The sequence below is a fragment of the Gambusia affinis genome, linkage group LG05 (assembly GCF_019740435.1).
Source record: "Gambusia affinis linkage group LG05, SWU_Gaff_1.0, whole genome shotgun sequence".
In the NCBI taxonomy this organism is placed as follows: domain Eukaryota; kingdom Metazoa; phylum Chordata; class Actinopteri; order Cyprinodontiformes; family Poeciliidae; genus Gambusia; species Gambusia affinis.
The window spans coordinates 25296297-25314771 of record NC_057872.1 but is presented as its reverse complement, the minus strand read 5'-3'; the positions used below and the strand labels follow the sequence as shown (position 1 = coordinate 25314771).

At 38.2% G+C, this 18475-nt stretch overlaps 1 protein-coding gene across 1 annotated transcript in view; it reads right to left on the bottom strand.

Moving 5' to 3' along the window:
- LOC122831672 (glutamate receptor ionotropic, kainate 3) overlaps nucleotides 1-18475 on the bottom strand; it is a 120511-nt gene that overhangs the window by 48642 nt on the left and 53394 nt on the right. The window contains exons 2-4 of the mRNA XM_044118043.1: nucleotides 3549-3722; nucleotides 1972-2229; nucleotides 1672-1853 (exon numbers count right to left, since the gene is read on the bottom strand). Coding sequence (XP_043973978.1) covers nucleotides 1672-1853; nucleotides 1972-2229; nucleotides 3549-3722 — 614 coding nt within the window. The remainder of the gene's footprint in view (nucleotides 1-1671; nucleotides 1854-1971; nucleotides 2230-3548; nucleotides 3723-18475) is intronic.

Below are 18475 nucleotides of genomic sequence, written 5' to 3'. Positions count from 1 at the left end.
TGCCCGAAACTGATTAACTGGACTGACTTTGTACACCCCTGACTTATGTACAAAAAATTCTAAAAATAGAAACTCAATGTTTGGTCAGACACCAATGTCTTTTAGAGCTACTTACTGTAGCAATATTACTAACAAACAAAGGGTTGTTCCTGTCTTAAAGATTGTTCTGATTGCTGCTGTTGCTTCATCTTATTGAGAAAAATTACAAAAAGTGTTACGGCAGAGGAAAAGTTTTCCTAGTTTAATCCATAAAATAATGTTAGAAAAACATACTTGTTGCTTGCTGCTATTATCATCACAGCTAGAGCATTTAATTGTCACTGTAGTAATATTTTTATTAAACATCTATTCAATTGCTGTAATAAGTCTTTTTTTTTTTGTTCCAGGGCACACAAACAACCTCTGGGTAAAGAACTGATCAAAATATGTCATATTTAAATTAAACTTGATGGTGCAACTTTTTGTCTCAAAGTTTTATCTCAAGACTCCACTAAACGAGACACTGACTTCTTTGCATTAGTTGTGCACTCTGGCTAGGAGCGATCATGTCATCTTCTATCACAACAACAATAGAGGACTGAGCTATTTAAACAATTTTTTGGGCAATGATGCCTTTGGTAAGCATGTTAATATGAGTTGACAGAAACATGTAGAAAGGAGGGGAATTCAACAGCCTATTCTTGACATCTATAAAACATCAGACCACCTACACATTCATCACTTAGTGCAAAATGCTGACAGCTCTCTGTTGACTGACATTTATATCAAATCATATTTATGTTCTGTTTCAATAAGCCAGCATAACATGGTGTTAGGTTTGGAATATGCAAATATGCTTTTGGATTGATCCATTTTCACTGTGCAGCTTTGTGTTCATAAACTGTGTGAAAGAATGCATCAAAACAATGAAATTCACAAAATGGAAATATAATCTACAGTCAAACAGGTTGTGACTAATCAGAACCTTAAGAAATAAAGGAGGCAAATAAAATGGTGCAGTGTTGCATGTATATAATTTTAATGTGTCTTGGATGTTTCTGTATAAATAAGAAAATTAAGTAATATTCTATACAAAAAATAGAGACCTTCACAGAACAGATGTCTTGATGCTGACAATAATTTACACACAGTTTGACTCTGCTTATGATTAAATGATTTCTAAAGGCAATTTGTGGCTCTAGATTTTAATTAATGGTAATACACGTCATTTTGGCTGAATACATATATAAATGTTACCTGTCCAAGCTCTAATTGTAAAAAAAAACAAACAAACAAACAAAAAAAAAAACATATATCCACTGCTTTCACTCCACACTACCTTGTTGCACTACTTTATGCTGGTGTATCACATGAGGTACATTGAAATTTTTGACAAAATATGAAAATGTTTAAGAGACATTAATGCTTTCAGCAAGATAATGCATGAGTGCATCAAATATTGCTTTTATCCCTATAACAAGCAACGGAACGCCTGAATTCCGTTTTTCCATTGGAGAACAGGAGAACAGTCTCTTCAGTGCATCTCAAAGTGTACAGCTGATGCTTTACAGATCTCACAGAAACAGAATCATAGCTGAGGTGACTGAAACTGGAACTGGTTACATGAGAACCTAAAGTTGTCTAATCTTCTGGTTTGATGCTCAAAATTGTCTGTAAGAGTTTCGAACTCACCTGTTTGAGAATTTGTGCAGCCATGTGGTGACTGCAGTCAAAGATGATGCGGAACTCCCGACTTCTCTTCATTTCCTTAAGAAGAGGCCTTGTATCCTCCGTATCTAGAGGAAGCTGGCGGATCTTTAATCGAATGTTATACCTTGATGGGGCCATTATCAGCTCCTGTAACCTTATTAGACCTTGCAGAAAACAGCACAAATAAAGGCACAGCTTTTTCTGTTACTTACTAGAGCATAGCAGTTTTTTACACACATACATTTCTGTTTAAAAGTATGCATTTATTTGTTGTCTCCTCACCTGTGCTGTCGTCATATACAACAGTGGCTGTTTTCCATTTAAGATACTGCACGAGGTCCAGAATGGCATAGCTTAATGATGAGTAATCTGGGTATAAATTGGCATAAAAAGTGTCCCTGTTGTCCATTGGGTGATGTTTCCACCGCACCTGGATGTGTGGCACTTCCAGTGCATTGCAGATGGACTGCACAGCATTTGAAGATGAGCTATGTGAAGGCCCAAATATTGCAACCACACCTAGTGACAGCTGGTCACAAGCTAATGGAAGGAAAGAGATAAGAGCTTGATAATGGGTACACTTGCTGTGCAGCAACTAGAACAAGAAAAATGTTAAATGCAAATATTACAGCTATTTATTTCAGAAAAACTGTGCACGTAGGGGTCTCTGATATTATTCCTCTAAACTAGAGTTGAAATAAAAACTTCCACACAAACACAACCATTGAGAAAATCAGTGACTTAATAGTTGTTTATGTTGTTGCTAATGGATTTGTCAGGGGCTTTGATCAAAAATAACTAACAAATGACAACAACATATAACAAATAACAAAGCAGTCAAAATTAAGGTAACAATTGTTCAGAAAACAGCCATTTATATCCGAGGTTATGGTGGTCAGCCAAAAAGGGTCATTGTTAACTGTCACAATGCTTGTCTTAAGCCAGTCCTGAACAAGAGACATCAGCTGAAAGTTAGTTGGGACAATGAGAGGTAGGTCTTGAGTGTTACTCAATGGTCCAAACTCCTCTTTACTAAAGTACTTTTGTTGGGGCAGGGGGACCACCAATACATGCAAATACATTCCTAACAAGCTTAAAAGGCATATTGTACACAATATGAACATTTCAATGATGTTGTTATTTATTAAGATTTACGGGAGGTGACTCAATGCCAGATCTGGTGAATAAATTCAGGTGCATTATGTCATTATTCTTGTTAAAACAATTAAGTTTCTAATTAAACAAGAATACTTTGTCGTTATACCAAGATGAGTTCTTTTAAGTCATTTTTTTCTCATTTTAACAATAAAGTGTCTTGTCATAACATCAGATGATGTTATGACAAGACATCATCTGAACAAGATTCAATTCTCATTTTCACAAGAAAGATTCCTGTAGAAACTAGAGGAGTTTGATAAATTATTTTTACAACAGAGTTTCTCATTTTAACAAGATATAAGATTACAGTCTTCTGACTGCTTGCGACTTGCAAAAAAGCCATAGAGGGGATCGCCATAACTCTCTTTCGTCTCACCCTTTCTTTAAGACTACATCTAAAAATCCCAAGAGGTTTTGCTGTTTATTGTTATGACCTTTCTTACTTAGAAAAATATATATTTTGGTTTCATTGACAGATCAATTTTGGTATAATGAGTTTTTTAATCTCATTAAAACAAGATTTATTTTTTTATATGTTTTGCATTGCATTATAAGGAGAAATCTTTCTTGTTTAAGTAAGTTAATGCTCCCAAATATATTTCTTAGTTTTTGCAGTTGAATGCTTCTGTGCAGAGACTCTGTAGAATCTCTGCACTCACATCATTGCACTAACAAATCCTTCAATAAATAACATCACTTACCTTTTCTCGATGCCTCAAAGCTGTCGTAGATATTAATCCTCTGTATGTCGTACGTTAGTGTTGTGTTTGGCAACAAAGTCCTGTTTCTGTTTATATTATTCACAGCAAATTTAAAGGCAAGTTCTTCTGCACTAACAAGTGAAACAGGTCCATCTGTTTGTTCGAAAATCCCACCTGAAAAACAGAAGACAAAAGCAAACAAGGCGGTCCTGAGATCAGCTCTCAAACATAAACAGAGGCGAAAACAGATATACAGGCATAGTTTTGGATAGTCACAGGCAGGAAAATATTGAGAGACATTCGCACTTAGGAATAGCAGTAAAGGCAGCAGTGCACATTACATGAGGTATTGAATTTACTCTGCAAACATTCAGCAACCCTCTCCATTTTCAGGGAAGACTAAAAAAAAAAAAAAATCCAATACAAGCTTTGAAGTCGAGGCCATAATGGATTTAAGGATCGTGTATGCATTTGTGTGTTTGTGCTTGTATGTCCACTCCATCACACCAGCACAATATCTTAAGCTCTTGTTTCTCCATTAGGATATCCTTTCATTTCACTTGAATACCACATTGGTAGAGCAAATAACTGGACTTCAGCACTCTTCTTTTACATAAAATTTGAAGAAAAGCCTTTTTTTCCCTTTTAAGATGGCATAGACTACAGCTGAAAACTTACAAAACATGTCTATAACAACATCAAAGTGAAGTGTTGCTTCAGATAGTGGTGAGTGTTCGACCATCAATTCAGCTCTACACGCTACAGTGTAGGGAAAGAGAGAAAACCCTGTTTTATTTTAATATTTTAAGTATTTCTCAAGTTTTCTAAAGTTAATCCATAAAATAAGGACCTGTAAAAACATTAAAACATATTAAAGAAAAACAGTCTTGCTACGCGATGCACTGGCAGCCAGCCCAGGGGGTATCCCACTTCTCACTCAAACATAGCTAGAAATAGATACCACCGACTTATAATATAATGCGCTTCAGTGATTTTTAAATGCATGTTGGTTGACAAGCTGTGCAGAAACCACACATGTTTTGTCTCCATCAACAACGTTCAGACAGAATTTTGGTTGGACATTTGACCACCCTTTTCTCAAAAATAGCAGACTTCATTGGGCTTAATTATCTGTTTTTCTGGCACAGAACCAGTTTTTAGTTCACAAATTTTCAGTAGAGATCGGGGTCAATTTAAAAGGTTAATATTAGCCTACATTTGCAGTTCGAAGACCGTGGGCCCGAAATGTGAATTTGACTTCAGTCTTCAAGTGCTCACAGTATATTTATTTACTTTACAACTGCAAGAATGTGAAGAGTACACATTGTTCTTTTTCCCTTTTTTATATCTCATACACATCTATACAAGGGGAAAGAAGAATGTGTATATGTTGTGGTCTTTTTACTCTTCTTGTGAGGTGTTCTTTGTGTTCATCAGAAACTGCATGGGGGAAAATCTGTGTCAGTGGTGGTTGGTTTTTGCAAAAACCGCTATATAGCACCAATCTTCAGGTATACATTTAAACAAGTTGAAACCAGGATGTGTGGAGTTTGCAGAAATATTTTTTTTAACCTGCTGCACATTTCTTACTCATTCACAAAGTAACCATCCAGACTGCTACAGCTACAAAAACAGCTAAAACATTCAACACCTTTAAACATGATGCCTGATGTTTAAAACTAAAATATGTGAAGAAGCTCAACTCATGGCTAATTGGTAAGACTACGAATGTAGCATCTTCTTTCGAATGGAAGACAACAAAGTCTCTCTGTGGCTTTGCAACAGACTAAGAAGACAGCTCAGACAGCTTCTTAAAAGATGTTTGCAGAAACATCAGTTTACGAAGAGAGATTATTTCCTCAACCGCCACTCTCATCAAATTATCCCTCTCTGTCAGAAAGCAAAATGTCTCTGCTCCTTTTCTGTCAACAAAGTTAAGAAAGGCAACATCCACTTTTATCAACGACTGAATGTCTGTCATCAAGTTTACTTTTATAAGTCAAAGACACAACCTTTCAAAACCTTTCCACATTTCAATGCATAAAAATATGTATAACTAAAATGAAGTTATAGTTTCGGTTCCCCTATTTCTTTTACTATTAAGAAATAAAAATATATTTTTATTGAAGTCATGAATATTCTGATTATCACAAAAAATCTATAAATGGGGCTCTAATGAGTTTGTAAAAAATTAAAAGGAATTTATTTAATTCTACCATAAAATAAAATTTAAACTTATTCTCTTTACGTAAAGGTGACAGACTAAAACTAGAAACATCCTAAGATAACTTATGGTGGCTGCGTCAAGTGACCTTGATCATTGGATTTGAAGTTGGTGCTGTTAATGCTTTGTCCTAACATTCTGCTCCTTTAGTTTATTTTACAGTTTTTATATTGTTCTGCAATATGATTTTTGAAACATTTCTTTTCTACAGTGGCAGTCTGAGACTGCATCACCATACACACTGATGGAGGAGAATATGTTTAGAATATATTTTGACATCTATGGTGAAGCTTCATCCTCTTGTCCTTAGAAGCAAGAACTCTTAAAGATACAGACATGAGAGAGAAGTCGCAAATCCCAGGCTGAACAATGTCAGTGAGGATGAACATAGGCAATTAAAAAAAAATATATGTGTCCATTGTGGCGCAGTGTGATACCAGACAGAATGGATCAGAGAGGAACACAGACGCAGACCCGTCAGAACCTAAAGAACCACATGTCAGCGACATGGTCTCTTCATCCTTCAATCATCTCCTGCAGGCTGATATGGTGCAGAACATTTAGCCATGATTAAGTTTCTTATTGTGCTTTTAGATTATTATGGTCTGATTATTTGCTTATTGTATAATAGTATCAGCCAAAAATAATATAAATGGCAATTTAAATGGTAATGTATATTTAAATACATAAATATTTATGTATTTAAATACATAACATTCAATACATATTTCAATTTATGCATTGAAATATTTATTCAATACATAAATATTTTCTACTTTTAAAAGGTTTGTTAGGACTTTCTGTATGGTTCATTGTAAAAATTGACATATTTTATGAATACATTGTTTAGTGATCATTTAATGCACTATTTCACTATTATTTTATTAGTATGACTTACTAGTTTGGATAACCTGACTTCTTATCAAAAATACACCAGACACAGACCTGCAGCCTGTTGGTGGTGGTTTTTAGATGACCTTCTACCTATTGACATAAAGTACCAAGTATAGTCATTGAATTGTACACAGTTGTTAATAAATTATGCTGATCTACTGTAATTTGAATTTATAAGTAGAAGCCCCTTCCAAACCTTGTTGCAGTACATTGCTAGTAATTTGTCAGATAAAACATTTCTGGTAGTTAACATGAATTTTCAAGCTACCCGCGCCACGCTTTTTAAGCAGCATCATGTCATGGAAACTTGGTATTTTTATTCAACATTATTACTCTGAGAATCTCACGCCAGTCCATGTTGTATAAAACAGGGTACAGATGTAATTCATGTTCATGTTAGATGCCTTAGGATTATAAAAATCTAAACATCTTTATTTTACAGTGAGAAGCAACACTGCGTCATCTTTGTGTTTTAGTTCTGTGGTGGATTTTGCACTTCCATGGTCCATGTTATTAACACAACCTGTCAGGATGGTATTATAATGCCAATCCCAGAAAATGTCTGGTTGTAGAGAGCTAAGCTTCAGAACGGTGACAGTGACCTGCTGATGCCCCTGAACAGATCCTGTGTGCCTGGATCACAGAGTCAGTCATATACCTCAGTTGCTGTGGGGGGAAATGGTAAACCTGGAAGCCAAGCTCATCTTACTATTTATGACTCAAAGCCTCCTCTGGATCGCCAGGGGGATGTGATGCATAAACCTGCCCAGTGGAATGTGTCACATTAAAATAAATGAATCCTTCCATTTCATGGGGAAATCTCATTAGAGTACATTAAGTAATTGCTGGAGTATATAGTAATTTGACTGTTAAGAGGATAAAATGTGCATTGCTCAGAAGCACTCTAAAAAATTTAATAAACACTAGGAATCCCGCTTCTTGGGAGGAAAATCCTGCAGATAATTTGCTCCGCCTTTTTTCCAGATATCTGCCAAAAGCACAATACGGAGAGCTTAATTCAGTAGACCTCCTGCAATGCCATCAAATAAAGGACAAGCTGTTCCTTTTAGCATCATAGGAGATTCTGGTCTAATGATGCAGAGATTGGATGTTTACTAGGCCCCGTTTAAACAACTATGCTGAATGTTCGTTATCATAGTGGGTGTGCATGAATTGAGAGACATGAATTTCAGATTTTGTTCCTCGTGAATCTCACTCAAAAGCCTTTAAATTAGCATGTCTCCAATAGACAGGAACACAAAGGCCTTTAATTAGTCTCTAAGGTTTAACCACAATATATAAATCAGACACTAATTGCAGCTGTTTCCATAATTTGTCCTTTGAGGACTTTGTGGATCTTCTCTGTTTCAAAGCCACATAAGGATATGCGTGAATAGCGGATGATTAAAACTTTAACTGCATGGATCACCTAAACTTAGTACACCTGGGCAGAGTGTCACTACTGGGTTTCATCAATGACAATGATGAAAGTTAATAAACTTTAAGTAGTTTAAACTGTGCATAGAAATAAAATTTGTCACTATCAATAACGTGATGCACCTCCTTTCTTAAAAATCTGCTCTATTGAATGCTATTCTTGTCTTACCTTCAGGTGAAAGATGTTTAGAATGGTGAGAAAGTATTTTCCCACTGTTTTCTGTTTTTATTTTTTGATACATAAACAAAGTAGTGTACTGTTGCCTTGCAGCAAGAAGGTCCTGGGTTTGATTCCTGGCCTGGGGTCTTTCTGCATGGAGTTTGTCTGTTCTCCCTGTGCATGCATGGGTTCTCTCTAGGTACTTGGGCTTCCTCCCACAGTCCAAAAACATGACTGTCAGGTTAATTGGTCTCTCTAAATTCTCCTTAAGTGTGAGTATGTGTGTGCATGATTGTTTGTTGGTGAGTAGAAGAAAAACATTAAAATCGTTCAATACAAAAATAAAGACATTCAATAAATAAACATTTTATTTTATGGCCACTATATCTTGCACCAGGTGTTAAAAGGTTTAAGCTGAATAAGTGATGTCAAAACTTTGCTTGAACACTTACATAACATAAAAAAATATGCTGAAAGATACACATGAAAAGAAGAAAAGGTTAAAAATAGATGAGACTGACTGCCAAAAAGCAGCTAAAATAAAAAAAAAGATCCACAGTATGTGTGTTTTATTAAATATTAGTAATAGAACAAATAATAAGTATGCCAGTTTTGGAGTTTTAAAACAAATAATTTTAAATTAAATGATCCATAGTCACATTAAATATGTGACTAAAGCCCCTCTTTAATCTTGATAAAAGGTTACTATTTGAGGGAACAAATTATACATTAAAACATGTGGTCTGTGTAAAAATGAAAGCCCTCAGTAACTTGTGGTATGAATAAAAATGAGGCTGAATTTTAATCTCAAACAGAACCAGTGGGTGCCGCGAGGTCTGCTGGGCCTGAAGGACCTGACAGAGACATGCTGTGTCAAGTCAGAATTAGAGATTTCACATTTTAAATGTATATGCCCGCCCAGAAATTGATGTAGCAGCATGAAAGCTTCACATGTCATGTACCCGCAAACAACACAGGCTTACTCTTAAGTATAAACCCTCAACCTCTGCCATAAGACAGCTTAGTTAATTTGTTTGGAATCATGAAGATACCACTGGAATATAAAACTTTAGGAATGTGATCCTATGTGGTAGGAAAACAGTAATAAAATCAATAAAATAAAACAAAATGACATCAGCGTCTCCAATCTCCAAATTCAGCTTGTCTGAGAATTCTAAAATTACACAAGTAAATAAAAAAGAATCTTAAAGTTAACCCTTTATAAAAATATGTCCTTGTAGTATGACAGTGAATGCATTTAATTTTTGGTTTGAGCTCCTTTTGCATTAATCACACATCAATGCAGCATGGCATGGAGGTATTTAGGTTGATTTAATAATAGTCTCATCTCTTCTCTGTTGTTGGATCTCTTGACAATGCTCCATTGATTCTCTATGGGGTTTAAGTCAATCAAGCACAGTGATACCATAGTCATTAAAGCAAGTATAAGTACTTTTGGTAATGTAGGCCCACTCCACAACCTGCAGGAAAAAAAGAAATCAGCAAAAAGTACGAAATTTTCATAAAACGTGTTAGCAGCTGGAAGTATGAAGCACTCTAAAATTGTATTCAGAAAACACAGTTGACAAATACCAGCCGATGACATGAGGCTCCAAATTTTCAATAACTTTGGACAGTTCACAGTAGACCTAAATCTTCTTGGGTAACTTTGCCTCGCCTCTCTTCCTGCAACCTTAGTGACTAAGAATTAGAAATAAAATGTACAGTCTACATATATGCATAAAAAGAGGACTATGAGACACTGAATAGCAGTCCAGCCCTATTTCTCCTTGCCCTTAGTATGATGCTTCTTATGTTCTCTGTGTTTCAACCAAAGATCTTTTACAGGAGGATTCATCACCTGGAGCATAGAGAAACCTTTAACATTCACCTGAAATATTCCCAGCATGTTCTTGCTTTAAACCCCACAGTGGAGCTTTCCCCACCTCTTTTTCTTCCTTCTGTCAAACAAGATGCACATTCAATATAAATGTAGCAACCACAATATCAAACTGAAGGAAAGGTCGAATTTGCTAGCTGAACAATTTTGCTACTGAGGTAGCAAAAAAATGGCAGTGCCCCTGCCCTTGTCCAACATGAAATTTGTGCTGGGTTGAGGCATGATCAATGACCTTTTCTATAATTTTCTTGCCAGTAGGAATCTTGCCATACTGTATCTGCAGATACTGCCAGCTATTTTTAGACAGGTTTCAAAAGGGAGGTGTTTAACCTGGCCCCACTTTAGTTGAATGAAATCCATGTGCTTTTTTTTTGTTGTTGTTGTTCTTATCAAGAGCTAAAATCCATTATTTATGGATAGATACTTAAAATAAAATAATTTGTCATTCTGAATCAGACCAATCCTCAATTTTCCAAACTAATCTTTGTTTAAGGAAAAATGGACAATGCATTTTATACACACTAAAAATATATATTCTTGCGAGAAGTATTATGGATTCAATTCAAGTCAGATAAGCACCATGCAACTTCAATCTGGTCTAAACTGAGAAAAAAGTTAGATAAATAAATAGTACCTGAGGTTTTCATTCATTCCCCAATGCATATGGCCTATTAGAACAAATTCGTTGCTTCCAGACGAACCAATTCAGCAGCCCAAACAATGTAACTCACTCATTATGCTCTTGGATGCATGTGTACTCGCCCACTGCATTTCTGAGCGTTGCTCTTTTGTAATTCTTCTCACTGGTGGGATTACCAATCTCCTTCTGAATAGCTTCCCGTCTCCCTGGATGTGCAACAACACAATGATGGCAGCAAACAATGACCAGCACAAAGCGCATACACAAATCACCATGAACATTTGGAAACGCAGCCAATTTTGGAAAGAATGCATTCATTCGTAATTATGAGTAACAACACGACACTGGGGACCAACATTTATAAAATACTGAAAGCTAGTGCTAGACTTAGCCAGTGTTGTATTTTATACCAGACAAAGAAAATCAGGCCAAGAATCTGTTTCATTTAATCAATGATGAGTATCATGAGAGGAAATTAAAGCTGCTGGTTAATTAATGGCGTCTGGCAGCAAACAGGCTCATTAGTTAGCAAAGTCACCTCACAGCAAGACAGTTCAGAGTTTGATCATAGCTGTGGTATATCTGTTCATGTTCCCTCCTACCTCACCCTGTGGCTCTGGTTACTCCTTGGAGTCTGAACTAATTCAGTTTAAATGAATGAAAGACTTTAAATTGTCTTTCGAATGAAGAGAGGTGATCAGCACATGTTGTTTACACCTCTTTACCTGTGAGTTTTCGTTTAAGCCTTATCAAAAGAAGGCATTGATGAAGTATAGATTAGCAGGTGACCTAATATACAAATATATTCATTGATTAACATTCTAAACAAATAAACATTAGACCTTAGCATCATCAACAAAGCTTTTGAATTATAAGATATAATTCGATCTCATAATTCACTATCATTTTCACTACAAAAATGTGGTTCATTGTAATAACAGAATACATTTTGTTAGTGTATTACTAGTGTATTACACTTTATTGACTAGTATGAAATAATTGGTTATTTATTTTTAGGGCTCCAAGACTGTGGAAGTGAGCAAACAAGTCATGTAAAGCATGGCTCTTCGACCTGCTCCCAATAGCTCCAGCTATTGTAACTGTACGGATTCTTTATTCTTGCTCATTATTCTTCTTCTCTGATAAAATGTTCATCTATCCATTATCTTTACACGTTTATCCCTAGTGAGGTTGCAAGAAGTGCTGGTGCCTATCTCCAGCAGTCAACGGGCGAGAGGCCAGGTAAACCCTGAACAGGTCCTAAGTCCATCGCAGGAAAAGAGATGTGTATATCTCAACTATATTTTATGATTAATAGTTTCTGGTGTATTCTGAATCTCCTTCATTATAAATACCTTCATATATATACACTGGATTTACTGTTGTCTGTTATTTTCGTTTCATATTTAATTTGGTTGATGATCGTAAACATTTACATACTTCTTACAAACAAAAAGATCACAAACCACAAAAGGGAAAACACTTTTATTTCACCATGCTTTCTAGGTATTTCTGTCTGACTTCTGTGATGTCATTCAAACCAAGCTGCGAGTAGTTCCTCATCATTCAGTTGTTCACAACTAATTGCAGTTTTGAGAACTTGAAGCTGCCACCACTCTATATTAATTGCATTGCCTCGAGGAATGATGAACTGTCTGGCTCTCATCTGATCAAACAACTGATTGTTTTAGATGTGAACTTTAAAATATGCTTCAAAAGGTTTGCTAAACAGGAGAAGGTTTTTTGGGGGGAGGACATTTTATTGTTCTGTGTTCTCACAGACTAAATGTGAGTGTGATGTTTAGGCAGAGACAGTTAATGGATACAAAAAGCAGAAGATTGAACATCTGAATTCGGAGGAGGATACATACAGTATAAGAAGTGCTAATTGTATATTAAAATTTTGTTGGACATGTATAAAGAGATGGGACTTATCTAATTTAGCATCAGCACTGGACATGATACTGATGTCAATTTAAGAACAGGTATTGGACTGAAGTCATGGATCCACACAATATGATACTGTGCTGCTACAGGCCACATTTTGGTTGACAATACTATGTAACTGTAATTATAGCCCATTTAAATCCTAAAATATTCACAGTAAAATTATGATGTACACATAAGGAGATGTCTTGGATGCATTTCTCAGATGAGTGAGCTCATTTAAGATTTAATGGTACCTGCAGATCCTTTTCCAATAGTCTTCTCCTCTGTGGACATTATATTTGTAGAAATATGTTATCATTGAGAGATAGTATAAGACAGCTGTTGGTATTTAGTGCAAATGTTTACAACCTTAAAATTTGTGTCAATACAGTTGTACAGTAGTAATTACTAAGGGCATAGTTTGCAACATTGTGCTCTACAGATTAGCAACAATGCATGTCAACTGACATGCAGGATCAAGAAATGTTTGCATTTGTTGTAAAGGTATGAACACATTTACTGCTGTTATAGTTACAAATGCTTATGGTGCTGATGACTATTAAGTTTAAAAACTGCCTTAATATTTCATGGTCATCAATTCCAACATTGTTTAATAATGGTAATTTCTATTTTATAGAAATGTTAGGTATGATTTCCCTCATTTTCTGACGTGAACATGATTAATCACCGTTTGTAATGGAAATGCTATGAATTTATGCAACATACAAGTAATTTTGTCGTTTAATTTTGTAACCCATTATACCATTTTGCCATTTCTCTGCCCACCTACAGTTTGTTGTTCAGAGTTAGCAGCTCTGCAGCTAATGAAAAGTGAACATAGACTTGCAAAGATCATCCTAATCCTCATTATTTTAACAACGATCTTGTAAATAAAAACAGCTTTCTGACTGTCCCTGCCTGGATTACTGATGTTAGATTTTGCAACCGGAGGACTAAAGATAGTACTGAATGAAATTCGTTCTGCATTGGAAAATACCAATATCTTCAGATACATAAATTCAGATATCAAAACTGAATTGCAGAACTAAAAAGTGGTTTTAAGTGTAACAACTTTAGAAAATGTGCTTTATTTTTTTATTATTATAATATTTGAAATTTCACCAAATCCTGATTAACAATGAAGAATCTTATTTCTTTGTCATATTTTAAGAATTTTATTATTTTACTTATTTAGATAAGCACTATTACCTGTACTGTCACTTTAAGAGAGCATCTTATGGCATCAGTACTGTACTACCTTCAGTTGGCGCTAGGCTGCCTGAGAAGAGGGGAATTCCGACTCCTGTGAATGGAAGAGCTGCATGTTAAAGGGCATTTTTATTTCTATTTGTGCAGGCCTCTGCAATAAAGAACAACCAGCAACTCCTATGGTCTGACTCCTTCTTCATCTGAACACACCGCAGAACACATCATGGTTAACCGACTGTATAAGACTAGGTTATCGGTGAAGAACACTAGTAGTATACACCGGTTACAATGGTGCCGTGACCTTTCTTTTGGATCATATTTGAGAACGAACATCAGCTCGTTCGCCGAGGGAAGCTGTTTAAGCTTTGTTGTTATTTCCTTTTCACACCGTTGAAGTATTTGTGTAAAACTCGCTTTATTATTGCACAAGCATTGGTTTTGTTGTTGGAAGCCTGTTTTTTTTCCCGCCACTTTTTCAGAGTTTATTTTAGATATCCGTTACCATTTGGTGGCAATTGCTGTTTTTGGTTGGTTACCATTCTCTTTGCTTTTGTTTAACAATTCAATACTGTGTGTACAGTTTGAGTGTCATGGCTGAGTCTAAAACCTATGTTGTTGAGGGTGGGGACTCAGATCTTGTGGCTCGCCCATACAAATTTGGTGTGGGGAGGGGGTTTCTTAACCAGACATCAGAACCCAAAACACCAGGACGAGGAGATACTACTTTTGATACCCCACAACTTACTTCAACCCGGTTTTTGGGCCGGCCTGAATCCCATCAGGTTGAGCAGAATACAGATCTAGGCTCTCTTATTACTCAGTTGGCTGAGAAACTGGGTGATTCTATTAGAGCTCAGCTCCTTTCTGGTGAGAGCCCATGTAGTGCAGGGGCTTCAAATCTGTCAAGTGAGGAGGTTCCACCCAATGTGAGTTTTGTTATGCACTCTGACGCAAAAGAGCCACCGATGTTTAGAGGTGATGGCTCAGACAAATTCACAGTACATGAATGGGAGAGTCTCATGTCTTTGTACTTAAGAAAGAGAGCTGTACCAGTTCATGAACATTCCCAGGAGATATTAGCAAGGCTAATGGGCAAAGCTGGGGATGTGGTGAGGATCAAACTACGTAATGATAAGACTATTGACCATGTCAAAAACCCTCATTTAGTCTTTGACATCTTGAAACGGCACTTCAGTGAGCTAACTTACTCCAGTATGCCGCTGGCGGATTTCTACAACACATTGCCGATGCCTAGTGAGGATGCCATGGAGTACTGGATACGGTTGAACAAAATGATGGATGTGGCGGATGAATGCTTAAAGAGACAGGGTCGTGGGATCGATGACCCACAACATGAAGTGAGCATGATGTTTCTTAAGCACTGCCCTGACCTACCTCTTGCCAGTGTCTTCAAATTTAAGTCTGCAGAGAAGTGGTCGGCGAGCGAGATTCAAGAGAGGCTGGACGAACACATGATGGGGAAGAAATCGCAGAATGCTCCACACACTCAGCAGCTCAGTGAGACCGCCACAGTGCACAAGGTACATTCCCAATGTCATGTGCATAAGACTGACAGTCCTGTTTCAGACATTGCTGGTCCAACTAGACAGCCTAGAATCCCTCCACCTGCTATGCCGCTAACTGCCGGCACTGATAGTGACTGTCTAAGAAGCCTAGTGAGCCTGTTGGACAGGTTAGTGCTACAACATGACCAGGTGTCTAGACCCCAGAGTGGCAGAGGTGCTGTGTCTCAGCCTTTACAGAGAGCTTGCAGGGCTTGTGGTTCTCAGGATCATTCTACATTGAGTCACTGTAGACGGGAAAACCGCTGCTTAAAGTGTCTGTCCCCAGGCCACTGGAAGAGAGATTGCCCTCAGCAGACTGCACAGCGAAGACTTCAACCTGAAAGCAGTTCTGCTGAGCCAAACCAACAGTTAAACTAAAATACCCATGCCTAGGGAGGGGCGGTATGGGTTTTGCACATGAATCCCTCTCCAACTCCTGTGACTTGGCTGACCTTTATGAAACTAGCTGTGCGGCTGCACCGAAGGGATCCAAAGTCATCATTCAAGCAGCACATAAGATTCAGGCGTTCAGTGAGCTGTTTTACACCCCTGTCATCGTCAGTCACTCTGTGCAGCTTAATGGCATGCTGGACACTGGCTCAATGGCATGCAGTATTAGTGAGCATGCAGTGGAGAAGCTGAGAGTTGCTGGAGTTTTGCCTGACAAACATCATCCCCAAGAAAGCATAATTCTTGTGGGCTGTGGGGGTATGCGGACTGAGCCTGAAGGATTTTATCACTTGAACATGCAGCTCTATGGGGTTTCCTGTAGTGTACCTACTTTGGTCATACCTGGGCAACAGGATGATCTCATTTTGGGCTCCAATGTTATTAAACACATCATTCATGTTCTGAAAGGGGGTGAGGACTATTGGGACATTGCATGTCGACATGAATTTGCCTCTAACCCAGAGATTGGGCAGTTTTTGTCGGTGTTCACGAATGTTGAAGGGTGGAGGGGTACTGAGGTTCCAGACAAAATTGGGACTGTGAAGTTGACTCAAGCTGTGACCCTCCTTCCCAGACATGAACATCTAGTTTGGGGCAAGCTTCCTGCCAATATCCCCATGTCCGCCGGAAGTACTGTCCTTGTAGAGCCCACCTGTTCGAAAGCTATACCACGGGTGTTCTAGTGGGCCGACTCATCACACCACTTTGGGGTGATAGATGGGTGCCTATGACAATAGTAAACCCATCTGACAAAGCTTTAACTCTGAAACGGAACTGCAAGTTGGCTGATGTATCACCATGCTTAGCAGTTGAGGACTTCAATGTCTTCCAGGGACTGCACATGGCTGCAGAGAAACAGACAGGAAGCTCAGAGACGTTGCAAGATAATGATCTGGTTGCTACATGCAACAATGATGGCTCTCTTGAAAGCTTATGTGATGTGGGCTTGGAGGCTATTGATCTGGACCCGTGTCAGGTCAGTGACAATTGCAAGTCCCGTCTCGTTAGGCTGTTGATGGAGTATCAAGATATATTTTCCAGAGATTCTCTGGATTGTGGCAGGGTGCATGGATACTCCCATCGTATTCGGCTGATGGATGATCGGCCATTCCGGCTGCCATACCGGAGAGTTCCCCCTGCTCATTATCAGAAGTTGAGGCTTGCTCTGACTGACATGGAGGAAAAAGGGATCATTAGGAAGTCTTCAAGTGAATATGCCTCCCCTCTGGTGATGGTATGGAAGAAAGATGGTGGGCTTCGCCTTTGCAATGACTTCAGGTGGCTGAATGCCCGCACAATAAAGGATGCCCACCCTTTACCTCACCAGTCTGACTGTCTGGCTGCGCTTGGAGGAAACTGCTTATTTAGTACGATGGACCTCACCTCAGGGTTTTTTAACATCCCCATGCATGACGATGACAAGAAGTACACGGCTTTTACGACTCCCCTTGGACTGTATGAATATAATCGCATGCCGCAAGGTCTTTGCAACAGTCCAGCATCATTCATGCGGATGATGATTGGAATATTTGGAGATATGAACTTCACTAAGCTCTTGTGCTATCTTGATGACTTGCTTGTATTCGCACCATCAGAGGATGAGGCTTTGTCAAGACTACAGGTGGTTTTCCAGAGGTTAAGAGAGAACAATCTTAAGCTGGCTCCCAAAAAGTGTCATCTGATGCGGAAACAAGTTAGTTTCCTTGGGCATGTCATTGATGGCAACGGTGTGTCTGTGGACCCAGGCAAAGTAGAGGTGATCACCAGGATGTCAACTTCAGACCTCATGGAAGAGGACGGTTGTACACCATCTGTTAAAAGAATCAAGTCTTTTCTTGGCATGGTGTTCTACTATCAACATTTTATCCCGAATTGCTCCTCCATAGCAAAACCTTTGTTTGCGCTTACTGCAGGTCAAAAAAGGAGAGGGCGGGCAGCTAAGGACAGGAGATTCAAAGGCACCTATCGGAAACTTATACCTGGTGACTGGACGGAGGAATGTGGACATGCGTTTCAGAAGTTGAAGACCATGCTATTGGAATGTGTCGTGCTTGCCCATCCAGACTTTGATGAACCATTTATCTTGTCTGTGGATGCGTCTTTGAATGGTCTTGGAGCAGTCCTATCTCAAGTTCCCCAAGGCGAATCCAAAGCACGACCTGTCGCCTTTGCGAGCAAGACTCTCAGTGCGTCACAACAAAAATACCCAGCCCACAGGTTGGAGTTCATGGCTCTTAAATGGAGTGTCTGTGAAAAATTTAGTCATTGGCTGAAGGGGCGTAGTTTTACCATCTGGACGGATAATAACCCGCTTACCTACCTGCTGACGAAACCGAAGCTTGATGCTTGCGAGATCCGATGGGTGTCAAAACTTGCTTCATACTCCTTCGACTTAAAACATCTGCCTGGAAGGAGTAATGTGGTTGCTGATGCCTTGAGTCGGGACCCTTTTGCAAAACCAATCAGTCATAGACTGTTGGAGGAGTCATATTTGTCCCTGATACAAGAGGCTGACAAGG